The following is a 17371-nucleotide window of genomic DNA, read 5'->3' as shown; positions in this document are numbered from 1 at the left end:
TGCTATCACTTTTTTATTTTATTTTTTACATAATGTGTTAAAATTATGAATTAATAAATATTTTTAAAATTTCTCCATTTTGATTTCCAATATGGTAAATATCAATAATTGTAACCCACACTAATAAAAAACTTTTTAGGGTTCTCAAGTTAAGTGTGTTAAAGGTGTCGTGAGACCAAAATATTTGAGGACTAATTTAGAGAGTGATACAAAAGTCATAAATTTAGTATTCATCAGATTAAATAAAACTTTCTCTAAAGAACTTTGTGTCAGTCAGAGGAGATTTTGAAACTACTTGGAGAGTTTTAAACATGGTACATCTAACAGTGAGAACAAAGATGGAACTAAGGGCTAAAACAGTTGTGAAGCCAGGAACATAATAGAAGGTCAGGTAAGAAGAGTGAGTTATGGTAGAATCTAAACCCAGACAGCTGGACCTGTTTCTGAAAGCTGTTTTAGCCAAATGGGATGGTTTTTAGGGCTACTCTCGCTTTCTTGTTTCTTTTCAAGTGATATTTCTTTGAAAACTCAAGTCTTTCTCTAAATGTTTAATTTATGCATGAAAAAGACTTAGGGACCATCATTATGGCAAGAAATACTGGTAGTAGCAAAATCCAGATTCTTTATGTATTTATTAAATATTTTCTACTTTAAATTCAGGGTTTTATTCTTGAAATCAGGGATTTGGTTCTTAGTTTTATAGTGGCAGGACAATTTACTTTAAAATATCAAGGGAGAACAATTTAGAATTTCAAGCCAAATATCATTTATATTCTATCAAATACTATGTATATAACATGAACTGAATTATATATTTTATTATAATGCTCAGATGTGGATTCTTTGATTCATTTGAACAGATGCTTGTCATGTACTTTGTGCCCATGTACTGGATCATTCTTGTCCTAATGAAGCCTCCTGCCTGGTGACAAGACAGTTGTACATACATTTCTGTCTTGGTATAATCACTGCTTAACGGAAGTCTATATAAAGTGAAGAGGTAGATGGCCCCGGAGCTGCTTGAGGTAGTTGAAGAAAGCTTCAGACAGGCCCTAGTGGACCTGAGATTTGGGGGGCCTCCTAGGAGTTTGCCTGGTGAAGAACTTCAAGGAAAGCAGCTGAAGTTCAGAGAATGATCTATGTATATAGAGAGGTGCATTAGCCATTAGAAAGTTAGGCTTGTTTTGGAAATTACAGATAGTGTTTCTGAAGTGTCCGGTGCAAGGATGAGTAGAAGATACAGAATGACACAGGGAGTTAGGGGTTAGGTCATGAAAGGACCTTTGTGTCATGCAAACACTTTTTCATTTTATCTGCCAGGCTGCAGAGAGCCTTTAACAGAGTTTTGAGCAGGGGATTAAGAGGCTGTGAATGGTATTTTATTTTATTTTTTATTTTTAAAGATTTTATTTATTTATTTGACAGACATCACAAGTAGGCTGAGAGACAGGCAGAGAGAGAGAGGAGGAAGCAGGCTCCCTGCTGAGCAGAGAGTCCGATGTGGGGCTCAATCCCAGGACCCTGGGATCATGACCTGAGCTGAAAGCAGAGGCTTTAACCCACTGAGCCACCCAGGTGCCCCAATGAATGGTATTCTAGACAGTATCAGTCTGGTGGCGCCATAGAAGAATGTTTAGTAGGAGGTAGAATGGGGACTGGAGACAGGGCAGACCATACAGAGACCACCTTGAGTGCAGACTAGAGATGATGTCTAGTAGGAAGTGAAATGTAAAGGTTTATAACTTGGATAAGTGGGTACTGGTTAATGCCATGAATGTGAGGCAGTGCCAAGTGAAAGAGGATGAGGTTTTAAAGAAATTAATTATTAAGCCAATTTCAAAGTACAGTTCAGTGTACATTTTTTGCCCCTTTGGTGTTCTTTGTATCCTTGACTCATTAGAGGATTTTGCTTGTGAGGTATATCATCCAGAGGAAGTCATCTGTCAGCAACCTACCCTTTCATTTCATTTGTGTTCCTGTGTCCCTACCATATACTTGAGAAAACCTCCCCTGAAAGTTTTATATTCTGTCATTATTACATTTCCAATATTTTGATAACATTGAAATTAAAATTAAACTTTGTATTGTGAAAAGTCATAAATATTATAAAGGGCTTTATATATGGATATTTTGCCTAATTTTTGTATAACTGTACTTGCCAAGTTATTTGCTAAATTAAAGGAGGTTATTCTGAAGAAGGTTTGTGAATTTCTGTTTGTATTGAAATAGCAGGTCCGTTTAGAATAAAGTAAAGTGAATTGTACCAAAATTTGCTGTCAGGAAGATTCTCTTGTTTTCTTTTCTGTCCTCTAGTCTGCTAACTTGAATTTTATCCTTTTCTCACTAAAATGCTTCCACTGAGAAGGACGTAAACGTAAAAAGCACAAAAAACATTTTAAGAAACGTTTTAAAGGTCTTGATCGCTCGAAAGGTAGGTAAAAGTAGTTTTTATGCCATGTGTTATTTATACACATCGCCACTTGATTTGTCTTCGAAGGTAAAATGAATGTTAGATACAATGTAACTTCAAAAATAAGTTTTAAGTTAGAAATTGCATATTAAAATCTAAAATAAATCTAAAATGAAACAAGGACACCAGAATAGGCTGTCCTTTCTGTTGAGTAGTGCCTTAGCTATCCTTTGGTTATTTGATTATGAGGTATGCGAGAATTTCAACTTTTGACCTTGTATTTTTCTATTTTTTATAGATAAACCAAAAGAAGCCAAAAAGGATACATTTTTGGAAAAGTTGGCAACCCAAGTAATTAAAAATGTACAAGTAAAAATCACAGATATTCACATTAAATATGAAGATGATGTAAGTAATTTCAATTTATTTGAAGTTAGTAATTAAATGTGTATTTTATGATAGCTATTGATTTATCTACATATGGGTTGCCTGTACTGGATTTTAAATCCAAGGTTGTTCTTTTTGTTTGTTTGTTTGTTTGTTTCTGATGAATACACTGCCGTATCTTCTTTCCCGTGTTACACCTTTTTCGCTAGGCATTTATATGTATAAATATAAAACCACCATATGCTCCTTTCTAAAGGTACTATGACAGATTTTCCAGTTGTCCTCTATTTTTTATTTTGAATTTAATGCTGTAAGACATATACTATTACAACTTTAAGGAACTATATTGACAAAAAAATTAGTTCCAAGTGGTGATGGAAACTGTCAATTATTATGGTAGTTGGTAGAGAGGAGGCTAAACCCCCAGTTAGTAGACTGCTGGTCCCATTCTCTTTACATTCCTACAAATTGAATTGAACCTGCACAACTTACATAAATGTGCAAAACTGTATTTAGAAACCACACTTCACTTATAACCAGAGTTTAATGTCAGTTGATTAAAAAACTGCTGATTAATTTTAGTTAATCTAAATATACTTTGCTTCATTTTGAAGTTTGAAAATATGTAAAATAAGCTTGAATTTTTTTATTTACCTAAGGTGATGGAAATATTATTCCATCTCTTCTAAAATTCTGATTTAATTAAAGCTGTACTGACATATATAGAATTTATTTTCTTTTCCTGATAAATTCACTATAGAACTTAAATTTCAATAAGACACATTTGTAGTTTTGCAAGATAAACTATCCCTATCTTATATTGACTTTACCTTCTGATTTTATGTAGTCATTAAACTGAATTTTGTCAACAAATAAATATCAAAAAACCCAACTCATCAATGCCCTTGTTTAAACAAACTTAGCAAAATAAATCAACTCAACACATCATGGAAGTAAAAGAATTATTCTTAAAACTTATGGCTTATTGATGAATGAGAACCTCGGTTTGAACTCAAACTAAGTTTTTTTTACTGAGCAAGTACAATTAGAAAGGTATGTCATGTCTCTCTCTTTAATAAAAAAAAATACGGAGAGGCATAGGAATGGCCAAGGACATCAATTATGTTTAAGTTGGTATCATTGACAAAGTATATAAAAATAATCTAAAAAAGAATTAAAAAGTGCAGAGGGATCTTTCTTGTATCACTCCTTTTTCAATGTGGTCACCTTAATTATTGTATGTAGAGTAATGAAAACTAGAGTTTAGGAAGTGGGGAGTGGGGAAACTAATAATTCATCATAAAGACACTCACTGGATGATAGTAGTAGTTTGTGGGTAGTGCCTTAGCAAGTGAGGTTGTGTGTTTATAAATATCCTTCTGAAACTGGTGCACATTATTTTTTTTTTAAGATTTTATTTATTTATTTATTTGACAGAGATCACAAGCAGGCAGTGAGGCAGGCAGAGAGGGAGGAGGAAGCAGGCTCCCTGCTGAGCAGAGAGCCCGATGCAGGGCTCGATCCCAGGGCCCTGGGATCATGACCTGAGCTGAAGGCAGAGGCTTTAACCCACTGAGCCACCCAGGTGCCCCTGGTGCACATTATTTTGAGCTAGTTGTCTATAGGTATAAAAAGATGAGTTTGGGAATAAAGGAGGATATTAAAAACTGAGCTCACAATGTCCTTTGTGCTTCTCAGTTATTCCAGAGCATGCTTTTTTGCTACATTGCGAAGGATCTGTGCTCTGGAGTCTATGTGACTATACCCTGGATGCTTTAGAACATTATGTTTTTTTCCCTTTCTCTTGAGTTTCCCTGGTTTCTGTAATGGCCCCAAAAAACTCTATAAGACTTGAACATCCTTATGATGTGTAAAACAATGACATTATACACAGTGTGGTACAGTATAACCATGGTGTGTCAGTACAACTTATGAATTGAAGATCAGGAATAGAACAAAAGTTTCATAGGTTAAGAGACTGAGGAAATTAATGTTAAGAATCTTGGGCATTTCCTAACAAAGCATTTTGAAAAGTTAAGGGTATTAAAAACTTAAAGAGACAGTTCACATTTCCAAGTGTGAAAATCGTGAATGTTTGAAAAGTAATTTAGTTGCTGTGTTATTCTCTGTGACATCTTGTTCTATTTATCTTTGAAGAACATCTTTAATGATAGACATAAAGAAAACTGTTTCTTTTTCACTATTTAGATAAGAACCTAGTTAGTGAGCAAAGAGTTTACTTCATAATAAGTTCCACTGGGAAAGTGCCATGTCAATGTCCTGCCTGCAAAATATGGATAATCTTAGCCTCCTCTTCCCCCCCCCCCCCGCCCAAATCCATTTGGGTTGTGTGACTTACTTGTAAACTAATTGCCCTATGTTGCCCATTGTACAGAGTGGAACATGGATTCACTCTCCCCATCAGTGGATTTTAATGACACCTTTTCTTTTTTGCTAGGTCACTGATCCACAGCAGCCTCTGTCATTTGGTATCACACTGGGAGAACTTAGTCTGTTGGTAATGTTGGCCTTATTTACAATTTTTGTGAAACTTGATAAATATTCCCAAGTCACAGGGTGAATTGCCTAAAATCAACTATGGATACAAATAGCTATTTTATTTTTATGTGTAAGTTTTTCACAGTTTTTCTAGAAGTTCAGAATTTATAGTGATGCTGTTATTACATTCTTTAACTATTTTGGTTTGTCTTTGAACTTAAAGAAATATCAAAATATCAATATCAAATGTTTTTAAAGAATTAAAAGCTGTATCTTAAAGAAGTGGGAAAATAGGGAAAGGTAAATTTTTATAGATCATGTTCTCATTCTTGGTATAGGCAGGTAGAATTTCCAAATAGCTTGTAAATGTGTATTTGTACCTGTGTGTGTGTGTGTGTGTGTGTGTGTGTGTGTGTGTGTTTATTATATTGAGTTGTATATAAGGTCATTTATTTTGGTTATATATTTTATTTTACATTTTAAAATTAAAAAATTTATATTTCATTTTATTATACAGTTTGGGTTTTCTCCTAAAGATCTTTAAGGGTAGATATTATGTACATTCATTCAGGTTGGACATTTTCCCCTCTATTTTCTGTGGACAACTAAGTGGTAGGAAAAATGTTTTAAAGTTAAGGACAGTGAACAGTAAATCTTGCTGGGTACATGTTTGTCTTAATGATAGTTATATGGAGAGCACCTTAGTGTAGGGAAAGAAGAGGAAGAGAAATGAGAGAGAAGTGGAATATTAGAGAAACAGAAAAAGGACTTGATTACATAAAGGCCTTCAGAATCATATTTCCAAACAGATAAGTAGAGATGTCCATCAAATTGAAGCCCAAAGCAGAAACACTGGAAAGAACAAACAAACAAACCCTGGAGAAACAAAGTTAAGGGAGTCAAGGAAGCTAGTGTTTATTTATTTTTTAAGATTTATTTGTTTATTTATTTGACAGAGAGAGAGAGAGAGATTACAAGTAGGCAGAGCTTCAAGCAGAGAGAGAGGGGGAAGCAGGCTCCCTGCTAAGCAGAGAGCCAGATGCGGGGCTCGATCCCGGGACCCTGAGATCCCGGGACCTGAGCAGAAGGCAGAGGCTTAACCCATTGAGCCACCCAGGTGCCCCAAAGCTAGTGTTTATTATACCGTTTATCCTCTTCTTCTTTCCAAAATGATTTTTAAGTGGTTTTTGATTAAAAAAAAAAAGAAATATACAATAATAAGGACTAGAGATAATTGCTCCAGAAAAACCAGACTAACAGTATTAGTCATAAATGAGCGCAGTATTTTGTTGTGCTTCTTGCCAACAAAATAAAAAATTAAAAAATAGTTATGTACCTCTCATTGACTGAGAGAGGCATCCTAGTGTGTAAGAATGATATGTAATTTCCTTAGTGTGTATTGTTGTTTGATTCTCTGTATCTTTTCTCAGACTCTTCATACTGTTTTCTTTGCCTGTATTACTTTCTTCCCTTTTGTCTCCCTGGTGATTCTGTTCAGGTTTTAATTCTTAGGTTAGATATTACCTTGTCTTTCTTATTCCTTTTTTACTTTCCTCTTAGAATTTATCATTCTTTCTTTTATGCTCCCCATTATATTTTTTATAGCACCTGTCACATATTATTGTACTGATTACCATGGTGATCTTCTGTCTAACCTTCATTCATTCACTGATAAAACAGTACCTTTATTTTAGAATTTTTGCTATGATTAAATGAGATAGTTTGTGTAAAGTATTTGGTACATGTGTGACTCGGTTATTTCCTGCTTCAACTACTACATTGACTATAATAACAACAGTAACCCCAAACTTATCTCTTTCTGTATCCATATCATTCCTTTTTTCCATCTTTCCAATTACAATCTAACTCATATGTAGAGTAATCTTCCCACCTCTGATCTGGATCCCATCCTCCCCATGTCCTGGGAGTCTTTTTTCCTCCCTTTCTCTCTGCCTCTTTTCTTCCCTTCCGTCTTTCTTTCCATCATTTTCCTTCTCTTTTCTAAATCTTCAACTCCCTTCCCTCCCACTTTTCCCTCCTACCACTCCTTCCTGTAAGCTAAATTTAAACACATTCAGGTCTGCCTTTTACAACCAAACTAAAAAGGCCCTCCTGAACCTTCTCCCACTCCACCTAGGCCCCATCTAACTGCTACCTTCTCTTCCTCTTCTTTCCAACTCAACTTTTTGAGAGAATTCTCTACCTTTACTATCTTTGTTTCCCCACTCCTGCTGGTTCCTTACCCATTGACTCTGCTACTTCTATGAAATTTTTCTTTACAAGTTCATTAGTAACACCTTGGCTGCTCAAAAAACTAATTTTAGTTTATCTCATTTGACATTGTTGATCACGCTGACTTTCTAGAAACATGGTCATGCTGTTATTTCCATATTCTTGTGGCTTTCTTTGCAATAATTATTTATTTGATTTTTTTTTTATTTATTTGATTTTTTAAAAGAATGTGGAGCTTCACCATTTTATAGGCTTGCTCTCTCTCTCTTTTTTTATTCATACCCAATTCCTTCCACACGATACAAAGTAGCTCAGCAGTTATTTTCTGAATGAATGAACTTAGTTAAATTAGAACCTCCTCTTTATCCATTCCTCTGTTGAAGGGCATCTTGGCTCTTTCCACAGTTTGGTGATTGTGGACATTGCTGCTATGAACACTGGGGTACATATGGCCCTTCTTTTCATTACATCTGTATCTTTGGGGTAAATAACCAGTAAGGCATTTGCCAGGCCGTAGGGTAGCTCTATTTTTAATTTTTTGAGGAATCTCCACACTGTTTTCTAAAGTGGCTGCACCAAACTTGCATTCCCACCAATAGTGTAAGAGGGTTCCCCTTTCTCCACATCCTCTCTGTTGTTTCTTGCCTTATTAATTTTTGCCATTCTAACTGGTATAGCGTGGTATTTCAGTGTGGTTTTGATTTGAATTTCCCTGACGGCTAATGATGATGAGCATTTTTTTCATGTGTCTGTTAGCCATTTGTATGTCTTCTGGTGTAGTGTCTGTTCATGTCTTCTGCCCATTTTTTTTTTTTTTTACTTGATTATCTGTATTTTGGTGTTGACTTTGAGAAATTCCTTATAGATCTTGGATATCAGCCCTTTGTCTGTAGTGTCTTTTGCGAATGAATATTTTCTCCCATTCCATGGGTTGCCTCTTTTTGTTGACTATTTCCTTTGCTGTGTAGAAGCTTTTTATCTTGATGAAGACCCAAATGTTCATTTTCGCTTTTTTTCCCCTTGCCTTTGGAGACGTGTCTTGAAAGAAGTTGCTGATGTTGAAGAGATTACTGCCTATGTTCTCCTCTAGGATTTTGATGGATTCCTATCTCACAATGAGGTTTTTCATCCATTTTGAGTTTATCTTTGTGTGTGGTGTAAGAGAATGGTCAGGGTTCATTCTTCTACGTATAGCTGTCCAATTTTCCCAGCGCTATTTATTGAAGAGATTATCTTTTTTCCACTGGATATTTTTTCCTGCTCTGTTGAAGATTATTTGACCATAATGTTGAGGGTCCATATCTGGTCTTTCTACTCTGTTCCATTGGTCTGTGTGTCTGTTTTTGTGCCAGTACCATGCTGTCTTGGTGATTACAGCTTTGTAATAAAGCTTGAAATCAGGCAGCGTAATGCCCCCCAGCTTTGTTTTTCTTTTTCAACATTTCCTTGGCAATTTGAGGTCTTCTCTGGTTCCATACAAATTTTAGGATTGTTTGTTCCAGCACTTTGAAAAATGTGGATGGTATTTTGATTGGAATGGCATTGTACATATAGATTGCTCTGGGCAGCATAGACATTTTAACAATGTTTATTTTTCTGATCTATAAGCATGGAATGTTTTTCCATCTTTTGTTTCTTCTTCAGTTTCTTTCATAAGTGTTCTGTAGTGTAGTTCCTCGAGTATAGATCCTTTACCTCTTTGGTTAGGTTTATTCTAAGGTATCTTATAGTCCATATTATATACAATGGAATATTACTTAGCCTTCAGAAAGGATGAATACCCAACTTTTGCATCAACATGGATACGACTGGAGGAGATTATGCTGAGTGAAATAAGTCAAGCAGAGAAAGTCAATTTTCATATGGTTTCACTTGTGGAACATAAGGAATAACATGGAGGACATTAGGAGAAGGAAAGGAAAAGTGAAAGGGGGGAATCAGAGGGGGAGATGAACTATGAGAAACTGTGGACTCTGAGAAACAGACTGAGGGTTTTGGGGGGGGCGGTTTGGGGGATGAGTGAGCCTGGTGGTTGGTATTAAGGAGAGCCTGTTTTGCAGGGAGCACTGGGTGTTATACGTAGACAATGAATCTTGGAACACTACATCAAAAACTAATGATGTACTGTATGGTGACAAACATAACACAATAAAAAAAAAAGAAATAAATTAGAACCTCCTCAATTCTATTTTCACTGTTCCTTTGATTTTGTCATATAGACAGGGAAGGAAACAGCTCACAGTTTAGCTCATGGTTAACTAGGTGTCATTTCTTTTATCTAACTTATTTTGTTATAGTTTATAAATATTAGAGTACTGTTTTATGATATATATACTTTGTTTCACAGTTACTTTTTTCTTTTAGACTGCAAATGAACACTGGACTCCATGCATATTAAATGAAGCAGAAAAAATTATATACAAGGTATTAGACTGGATTAAGAATTTCTTGTTATTTTTCTAGGTACAAACAATTGCCCAATGTGCAACTGGAGTATGAGTTAAAATTGTAAGGTCTAGTTTGGGCTCTGCTACTTACTATGTGACCTTCTGTAGTCACTTACCTTTTCTGATGTTTAGGTTCTTCACCTAGCAAAAAAGGTCAGATAAAATTAATATTTCCCAAATTGTATTTTATGGAGCATTAGGTAATTGAGATATTAGATTTGTAGAAAAAATATTCCCTGGTCAAGATTACTGACCAAAGTACTAAGCTGTACATAATTAAACTGTAATCACAGGACTTCACAATACTTTAAATATGCTAATAAACATTGTGAATTTTTCAAGAGGGATGTCTAGTATGTTGCTTTCCCACCTTGCTGTTCTAGAATCCCCTCCCCTCGCCCCTCTTTCTAAACAGTCATTCATATCCATTGGAGGAATCATGTCTTTCTTATTCAGCAAAACATGTACAAGTCTGTTAGAGAGTAAATTCTGTTAGTTGTTACATGTTACATGTTACATGTAACAAGTCTGTTAAAAGTAAATATTTGATAATTTAATGAATTAATCTCCTTAGAAATAGCGTTGCTGGAAGCACAATTTACCAAATGCTAAGATTAATAATAAAGTCCATGAATAACATGCTTGTGTTTTCCCCATTTTTGCTTTATTTTTTTTCCTTTAAAAGTTCAAAATGGGAGGGGGGTATGTGCTATGGTGAGTACTGTGAAGTGTGTAAACCTGGCGATTCACAGACCTGTACCCCTGGGGCTAATAATACATTATATGTTTATTAAAAAATTAAAAAATTTTTTAAAAAGTTCAAAGTGGCAATTGGATAATTCTAGGGTAAATGTGAGAATAATCTTTTAATACTGATTCATAATTTTTATGTGTTAGTTGCTCGACTTCTTTTATTTTTCTTTTATAGCTTATACAACTTGATAGTCTTAGCGCCTACTGGAATGTAAACTGCAACATGTCTTACCAGGGATCAAAGGAACAGATCTTGGTAATTTCAATTTATACCTGGAAGAGCTAACTCTACTCCCTAAATTTTTTTAACTTAAGAGGTCTTTAATGAGCACAGGGTATATTTTTTGTTTAAGTTGTATTTAACCAAATGAGAATTGTGAAACAGCTCTTGGAATCCACTCCTTTTTATCTAAAAAAAATTTTTTTTAAAGATTTTTTTTTAATTTATTCATTTAAGAGAGAGAGTGTGAGAGCAGGAGCATGAGCAGGGAGGAGTGTCAGCGGTAGAGGGATGAGCAAAGGCAGATGCTTAATTAACTGAGCCACCCAGGTGCCCCGAATGCACTCTTTTTTAAAAAGCACTTATGGGGGAGCCTGGGTGGCTCAGATGGTTGAGTGTCTGCCTTCAGCTCAGGTCATGATCTCCAGGTCCTGGAATCAAGCTCAGTGGGGAGTCTGCTTCTCCCTTTCCCTTTGCCTCTCCCTTGCCTGTGCTCTCTTTGTCTCTGTATCTCTCTCAAATGAGTAAATAAATAAATCTTAAAAAAAATCTGCATCTAAACTTCTGGAGGGAACTATTTAAAAAAATAAATAGAAAGCACTTATGATTTTGAAGATCTTTGTGAAATCATTCACTACACAATGAGGTAATAACCTATACTATTAAACTAAAACTGCTCTTATGGTTTTATGCTCTCATTTTGATGGCATTACATTGCGTTTCATATAAGAATGATTACTTATAGAGTATTATAGAGAAAGGTGGTACTTTTGAGATATAAAGAATATATTCTTAGCAAATTTTCTTTTAAAGTATAATTGATCTTAGAAAATGTTTTAAGCATTTGTGATGATGATTTCCTCAATGGTGAAAGGCTAATTCAAAACTCCAGTGTGCTAAGTTAATCTTAGTCATTTTTATATACTTAGAGGAAAAAGGAAGAGTTGAATTTTCTGAACTTGAATTAATTCAAGATTCTTTCTCTTATTGCTCAGAAAGATATTGTAACAAATAATTTGCCTTTTTCTAGAAAGTTTGAAATCCTAATTCATGGATGTTTAGTTCTTTTTTCATTTTTAAAGATTTACTTATTTATTTGAGAGAGAGGCTAAGAGAGCCTGTGCAAGTGCATGGGGGGAGGGATTGAGGGAGAGAGAATCCTGAAGCTGACTCCCCACTGAGCCCAGAACCTGACCCCAAGATCCTGACCAGAGCCAAAATCAAGAGTTGGCCAATTAGCCAACGGAGCCACCCATGTGCCCCAGTTTTTGTTTTTAAGTCAGAGGGGAACAGGATGTGATAAAACTTTTAGATATTTTAGAATTTTTAAAGATGATCTACTTCTATATTTTATTCTAAAGAAATATACCCATAAGTATTGTTCATTGTATTTTTCTTATGGACTACTAATTACAAAGAGAATAAAGATATAGCTTTAAGATCCATATGTGTAGCTGAACGTGTGTGCATTTTTTTTCATTCTCATCTTCAATTTTCTGTTTAGGATCAGCTGAAAAGTGGAATTCTTAGAAGTAGCAATATACCTGCAAATCATCAGTACAGTAAGTAGTGGTAAAAGTTTATTTCATGTTATAGGAAGCATAGGATTAAATACTCTGTCTCAATATACTTTTTCTGGTAAGGTTACTTTGACAAAGAGGAAGAATTTTATATTTTAGTTTTATAATAAAGCATATTTGGATTATAACAAATTGTTAAGGAATAGATTATGACACATACGCCACTGGAGAATAAGAGAAGAGGGTAGTAGGATTGTAGTTTACTCCCAACAGCTAAACATCCTTGACCTCCATGTTTCCTTCTTGTTATCACCTTTGTTTTAGGAATTAGGTTTTCTTTCCTTTGTTTAATAACTAAATCTCTGAGATTCTGGTATTCAAGTCAACCTTGCCATGTCACTATTAGAGTGTTATGACAAACTCGAGAGATTTTTCTAAGTGGCTTTTCTAATTCTTGGTATCCTCATCTTTACTTCTTTTTAAATAGACTGCTAACAAAGCAGACTATTTATTTGTGCCATCTATTTTCTCCATTTTAGTTTCATTCCAAAGAGGCTATTTTTTTTTCATTTTATATGTGAGAATTTTCTTTTTCTTTTTTTTTTTTTTAGTTTATTTTCAGCGTAACAGTATTCATTGTTTTTGCACCACACCCAGTGCTCCATGCAATACGTGCCCTCCTTAATACCCACCACCTGGCTCCCCCAACCTCCCACCCCCCCGCCCCTTCAAAACCCTCAGGTTGTTTTTCAGAGTCCATAGTCTCTCATGGTTCACCTCCCCTTCCAATTTCCCTCAATTCCCTTCTCCTCTCCATCTCCCCATGTCCTCCATGCTATTTGTTATGCTCCACAAATAAGTGAAACCATATGACAATTGACTCTCTCTGCTTGACTTATTTCACTAGGCATAATCTCTTCCAGTCCCGTCCATGTTGCTACAAAAGTTGGGTATTCATCCTTTCTGAAAGAGGCTATTTTTTTTTAATTGAGTATACCCCTTTATGTTTCTTCAGCTTTCATGCCCATCTTCTTCCATATTCCCTATTACTCTGGTTCACTGTTGTTTTCTTCATATTCTTTTATAGCTGACTGCCTTTATGTAAGAGTTGGCACTTTCTCTTTATGTTCATAGATCTAGTTAGTGATGATGTTTTCAGATGAAAACAGAGAAGTATTTATTTTCATTTGTGAAAGAATTAGCTCAGAAGAATCTACAACTTCATTTATAAGTGGTGTCCTCCACTTATAAAAACCTCTAAATAAGTTAAAAATTTTATACAATCTTATGCAATTGTAAATACTGTAAGATATCACAGTTTATCTAATTTTAATGCTATTCACAGTTAAATTTATTGTATTACTTTGCCTTGTCTGTCACCTTACCGAATACACCTTTTCATGCTAGTTTTTAACCTCAAGAATATTTTTTGGCTTGATTCTAAGATTATATATGTAGTGGTCATTTTGAAAAATTGTGAAGTGGTAAGGACTTTTTTCTTGGTAATATGTATCTAATTTGTGATTCTGTTCCTGAATTTAACTTGTGATTCTGTTCCTAAGTTCTGCCAATGAGTAAATAAGACAAATTAACCAAATTTTGTTTCCTACCTTGTGTTAATATTTTTAATGAATACTAAAGTCATTAAATGTCTTGTAGTAAGTAAGAGAAGCCTAATTTTACACAGACTGAATAAGTAAGAGTAGATTGTCTATTACTTTTGTACATTTTTACTTAGAGGTATAGGACTTCAATTTCATCCTTGGAGATTCCACTTTAACTTGCAGTTCGTATTACACAGATAAGTAGTTGCTTGAATATTTTTTGGTAGTGATTTTTTACATTTTTTGAATTTTTTGATTACTTTTCTATACTTTCAGCGTAACAGTGTTCTCATAATTATTTACAGTTGTTCATATGTAAGGGCATATAAACATATCTATGTCTTCCCTTGTGATGTAAGTTTTCCAGCCAATATCGGCTTCTGCAAAGCTCTACATGAATCCTTATGCGGAAACAGAGCTCAAAACACCCAAACTTGATTGGAACATAGAAGTACAGAATATTGCCATTGAGTTGACCAAACCTCAGGTAAGATTCAGGTGGTCATTTCTAGCTTTGATTAACTTTGATCTCAACTGCTTTTGTCCTTTGTGATTATTCCTTCTCCAGTACTCTAGTGGTTCTTTTATATACTTACTTTTCTATTCTATTTATATATATATACACAAACACACACATATATGTATGTATTTGTATAGGTGTATATATATTTTTAAGAAAATAAATACTAAATTTGAGAAATCATTTCCTTCATTTTATATGGTCTTTTCCTTATTGATGGAGAATCTTACCAAATTATAGCAAATGACATTATTTCCATTTAATTCGCAATTGATGGAAGATTTTAATGTGATTTGTTTCTCATTCTGATTATATGCCCCCGGAGTTTAGATAACAGATGGAGAACTGGAAGTAAAAGGAGGACAAGGGATTTAGCTAAATGAACTTTTAGCTCAGTGCAGTCCAATAAAAATACACAGTGGTTTCCCTTCTCTGTGGTTTCCTTTTCCTTGGTTTTGGTTACATGGGTCAACTGTGGTCTGGAAGCAGATGATCTTCTTTCTGATGTATGGTCAGAAGGTCAGTAGTGGCCTAACACTGTGTCACTGTTCCTACATCATTCACCTCATTTTATCTCACCATTAGGCGTTTTATCACAAGAAGAAGAAGGATGAGTGCAGTACAATAGCATATTTTGAGAGAGAAATGCACACCACATTCACATAGCTTTTATTACAGTATATTGTTAGTTCCATTTTATTACTAGTTATTGTTGTTAATCTCTTACTGTGCCTAATTTATAATTTAAACTTTGTCATAAGTATATATATGTGTAGGAAAAATATATCATATGTAGGGTTCAGTACCATCCATGGTTTCAGGCATCCACTGGGGGCCTTAGAACATATTCCTTGAGGATAAGGGAATATTATTATAATGCGGGTTGTTTTTGTAATTTTAAATTTTCTAGTAGCCACATTAGCAAAGTAAAAAGAAAAGATGAAATTATTTAATAAAATAACATTTTATGTGAGCTAACATTCCCAAAATATTAATCATTTCAGTATGTAATCACTGTAAAAAATTGTTAAGCTATTTTACATCCTTTTCTTTTTCCTAAGTCTTTGAAACCTGGGTTATATTTTAAACTTAAAATACATTTAAGTTCAGACTACCCATATTTTAAGTGGTGAATAACCACACTGTAACCATTAGGTAGTAGTGCATTAAGAAAAACCAAAAGGAAGAAGCTAGATTTGCTCCTTTCTTTATCTTATCTACAGACCTCTGTGTGTGTATGTGTGTGTGTATGTGTTTCCCTCCATTTGAGCCGTTTACCAGGCACATGCAGAGTTCTATTGATGGTAAGATGGGCAATTAGATAGCTGTATCTTGCTTTAGTTATGTAATGATTTTCTGGAGCGGTTTGCAAATCAGCTCATAGATAACCCATGCTGAAATGATGGTCTAATGGAGAATATGTAGTTTTAGGAACAACCATGTTCTAGTCCCTGGTTGCAGATAGCATATTTGTTGTTTCAGTGGGCATTTATTGCACACTGTAACGTGTTTGAAAATAGGATATATATTACTATTGATGGCATAGCTGTTTATTTGACAGCACTTTTTTCTTTTTGTAGTAGAACTTAAAAATTATGTTACAACTTATAATGAATGTCATCTTAAATTTGATGAAATACGATATTAACAGGCAGGCAACGATGATATTCATTGTTCAGGGAAGTTAGAGTTTTACTATACTGAAAATATACTAAAATTTGGTGTTTATCTGTGTGTGCAATGTAATAAATATAACTATATTTTTGTTTTAATAGTACTTAAGCATGATTGACCTTTTGGAGTCAGTGGATTATATGGTTAGAAATGCCCCTTATAGGAAATATAAGCCTTATTTACCACTTCATACCAATGGTCAACAATGGTAAGTTAGAATCTTTTTTTTTTAAGCGAGAAACATATAGTTAGGAACTCTCAGATTTAAGAGACCTTTAAAGCCATGTAATGAAGCCACTTTTTTTTTTTCTTGATAGACATGAGAGGGATATCTTTTATATTATGTCTTTGTTACTTTTTTCATATACACATTATCTTGTGATCTTGCTTTTAGACTGTTCCCGAATTTTCAGCTTAGCATTAAGACTTTAATCACTTTTTGGTCTTAGTGCTCTTTAGTCACCACATGGGCTTAACGTTACAACCATATTGAGATAGTATTAATTTTGCATAACATGTCATTTTGTGTCTTTATGATTTTGCTTTGACATACTCTCTTACTGGAGCAATTAGCTCATTTTGCAATCTGTTTAAGCTGGAGAATTGTACTGGGGAATTGAAATGTTAATTACTGGGCTCTTACAGGAGAACAGTTAATAAGAACAAAAAATGTAACAGCATAGATCTAAAAAGTAAAAGCCATTTTCCTGCTGCTTCTTAAACCTTTGTTTTCAAATGTGCATTAACAACATTTGATTTGCAGGTGGAAATATGCAATTGATTCTATTCTTGAAGTTCATATAAGAAGGTATACACAGATGTGGTCATGGAGTAACATAAAAAAACACAGGCAGTTGCTCAAGAGTTATAAAAGTGCCTACAAAAGCAAGCTAACCCAGACTAAAGTCCCAGAAGAAATACAGAAACAAATTCAGGTATATCTCATATATATTGATGAAAACTATTCTTTGTTAAATCATCCTTTAAGTTTTCCTAAAATAATTTGAATTAAAATATAATTTTAGAAAGAATATAGGGCATGGATTGCATGGAGCACTGGGTATTACATTGCAAACAATGAATCATGAAACACTACATCAAAAAC

General features: G+C 34.3%; 1 protein-coding gene across 2 annotated transcripts in view; it reads left to right on the top strand.

Annotated features, from left to right (window-relative positions):
- LOC111153382 (vacuolar protein sorting 13 homolog C) overlaps window positions 1–17371 on the top strand; it is a 180313-nt gene that overhangs the window by 31090 nt on the left and 131852 nt on the right. Inside the window, exons 7-15 of one of the 2 annotated variants that reach the window (XM_022512377.1) lie at window positions 2366–2431; window positions 2709–2818; window positions 5256–5315; window positions 9893–9952; window positions 10904–10984; window positions 12453–12510; window positions 14432–14559; window positions 16368–16474; window positions 17030–17201. In XM_022512377.1, the coding sequence (XP_022368085.1) occupies window positions 2366–2431; window positions 2709–2818; window positions 5256–5315; window positions 9893–9952; window positions 10904–10984; window positions 12453–12510; window positions 14432–14559; window positions 16368–16474; window positions 17030–17201 (842 nt within the window). The remainder of the gene's footprint in view (window positions 1–2365; window positions 2432–2708; window positions 2819–5255; window positions 5316–9892; window positions 9953–10903; window positions 10985–12452; window positions 12511–14431; window positions 14560–16367; window positions 16475–17029; window positions 17202–17371) is intronic. The other variant, XM_022512378.1, reaches the window with a different exon arrangement.

Source organism: Enhydra lutris, unplaced genomic scaffold, assembly GCF_002288905.1.
Source record: "Enhydra lutris kenyoni isolate GAN:26980312 unplaced genomic scaffold, ASM228890v2 scaffoldscaffold31, whole genome shotgun sequence".
NCBI classification, from domain to species: Eukaryota; Metazoa; Chordata; class Mammalia; order Carnivora; family Mustelidae; genus Enhydra; species Enhydra lutris.
This window is presented reverse-complemented; position numbering and strand designations above follow the sequence as displayed.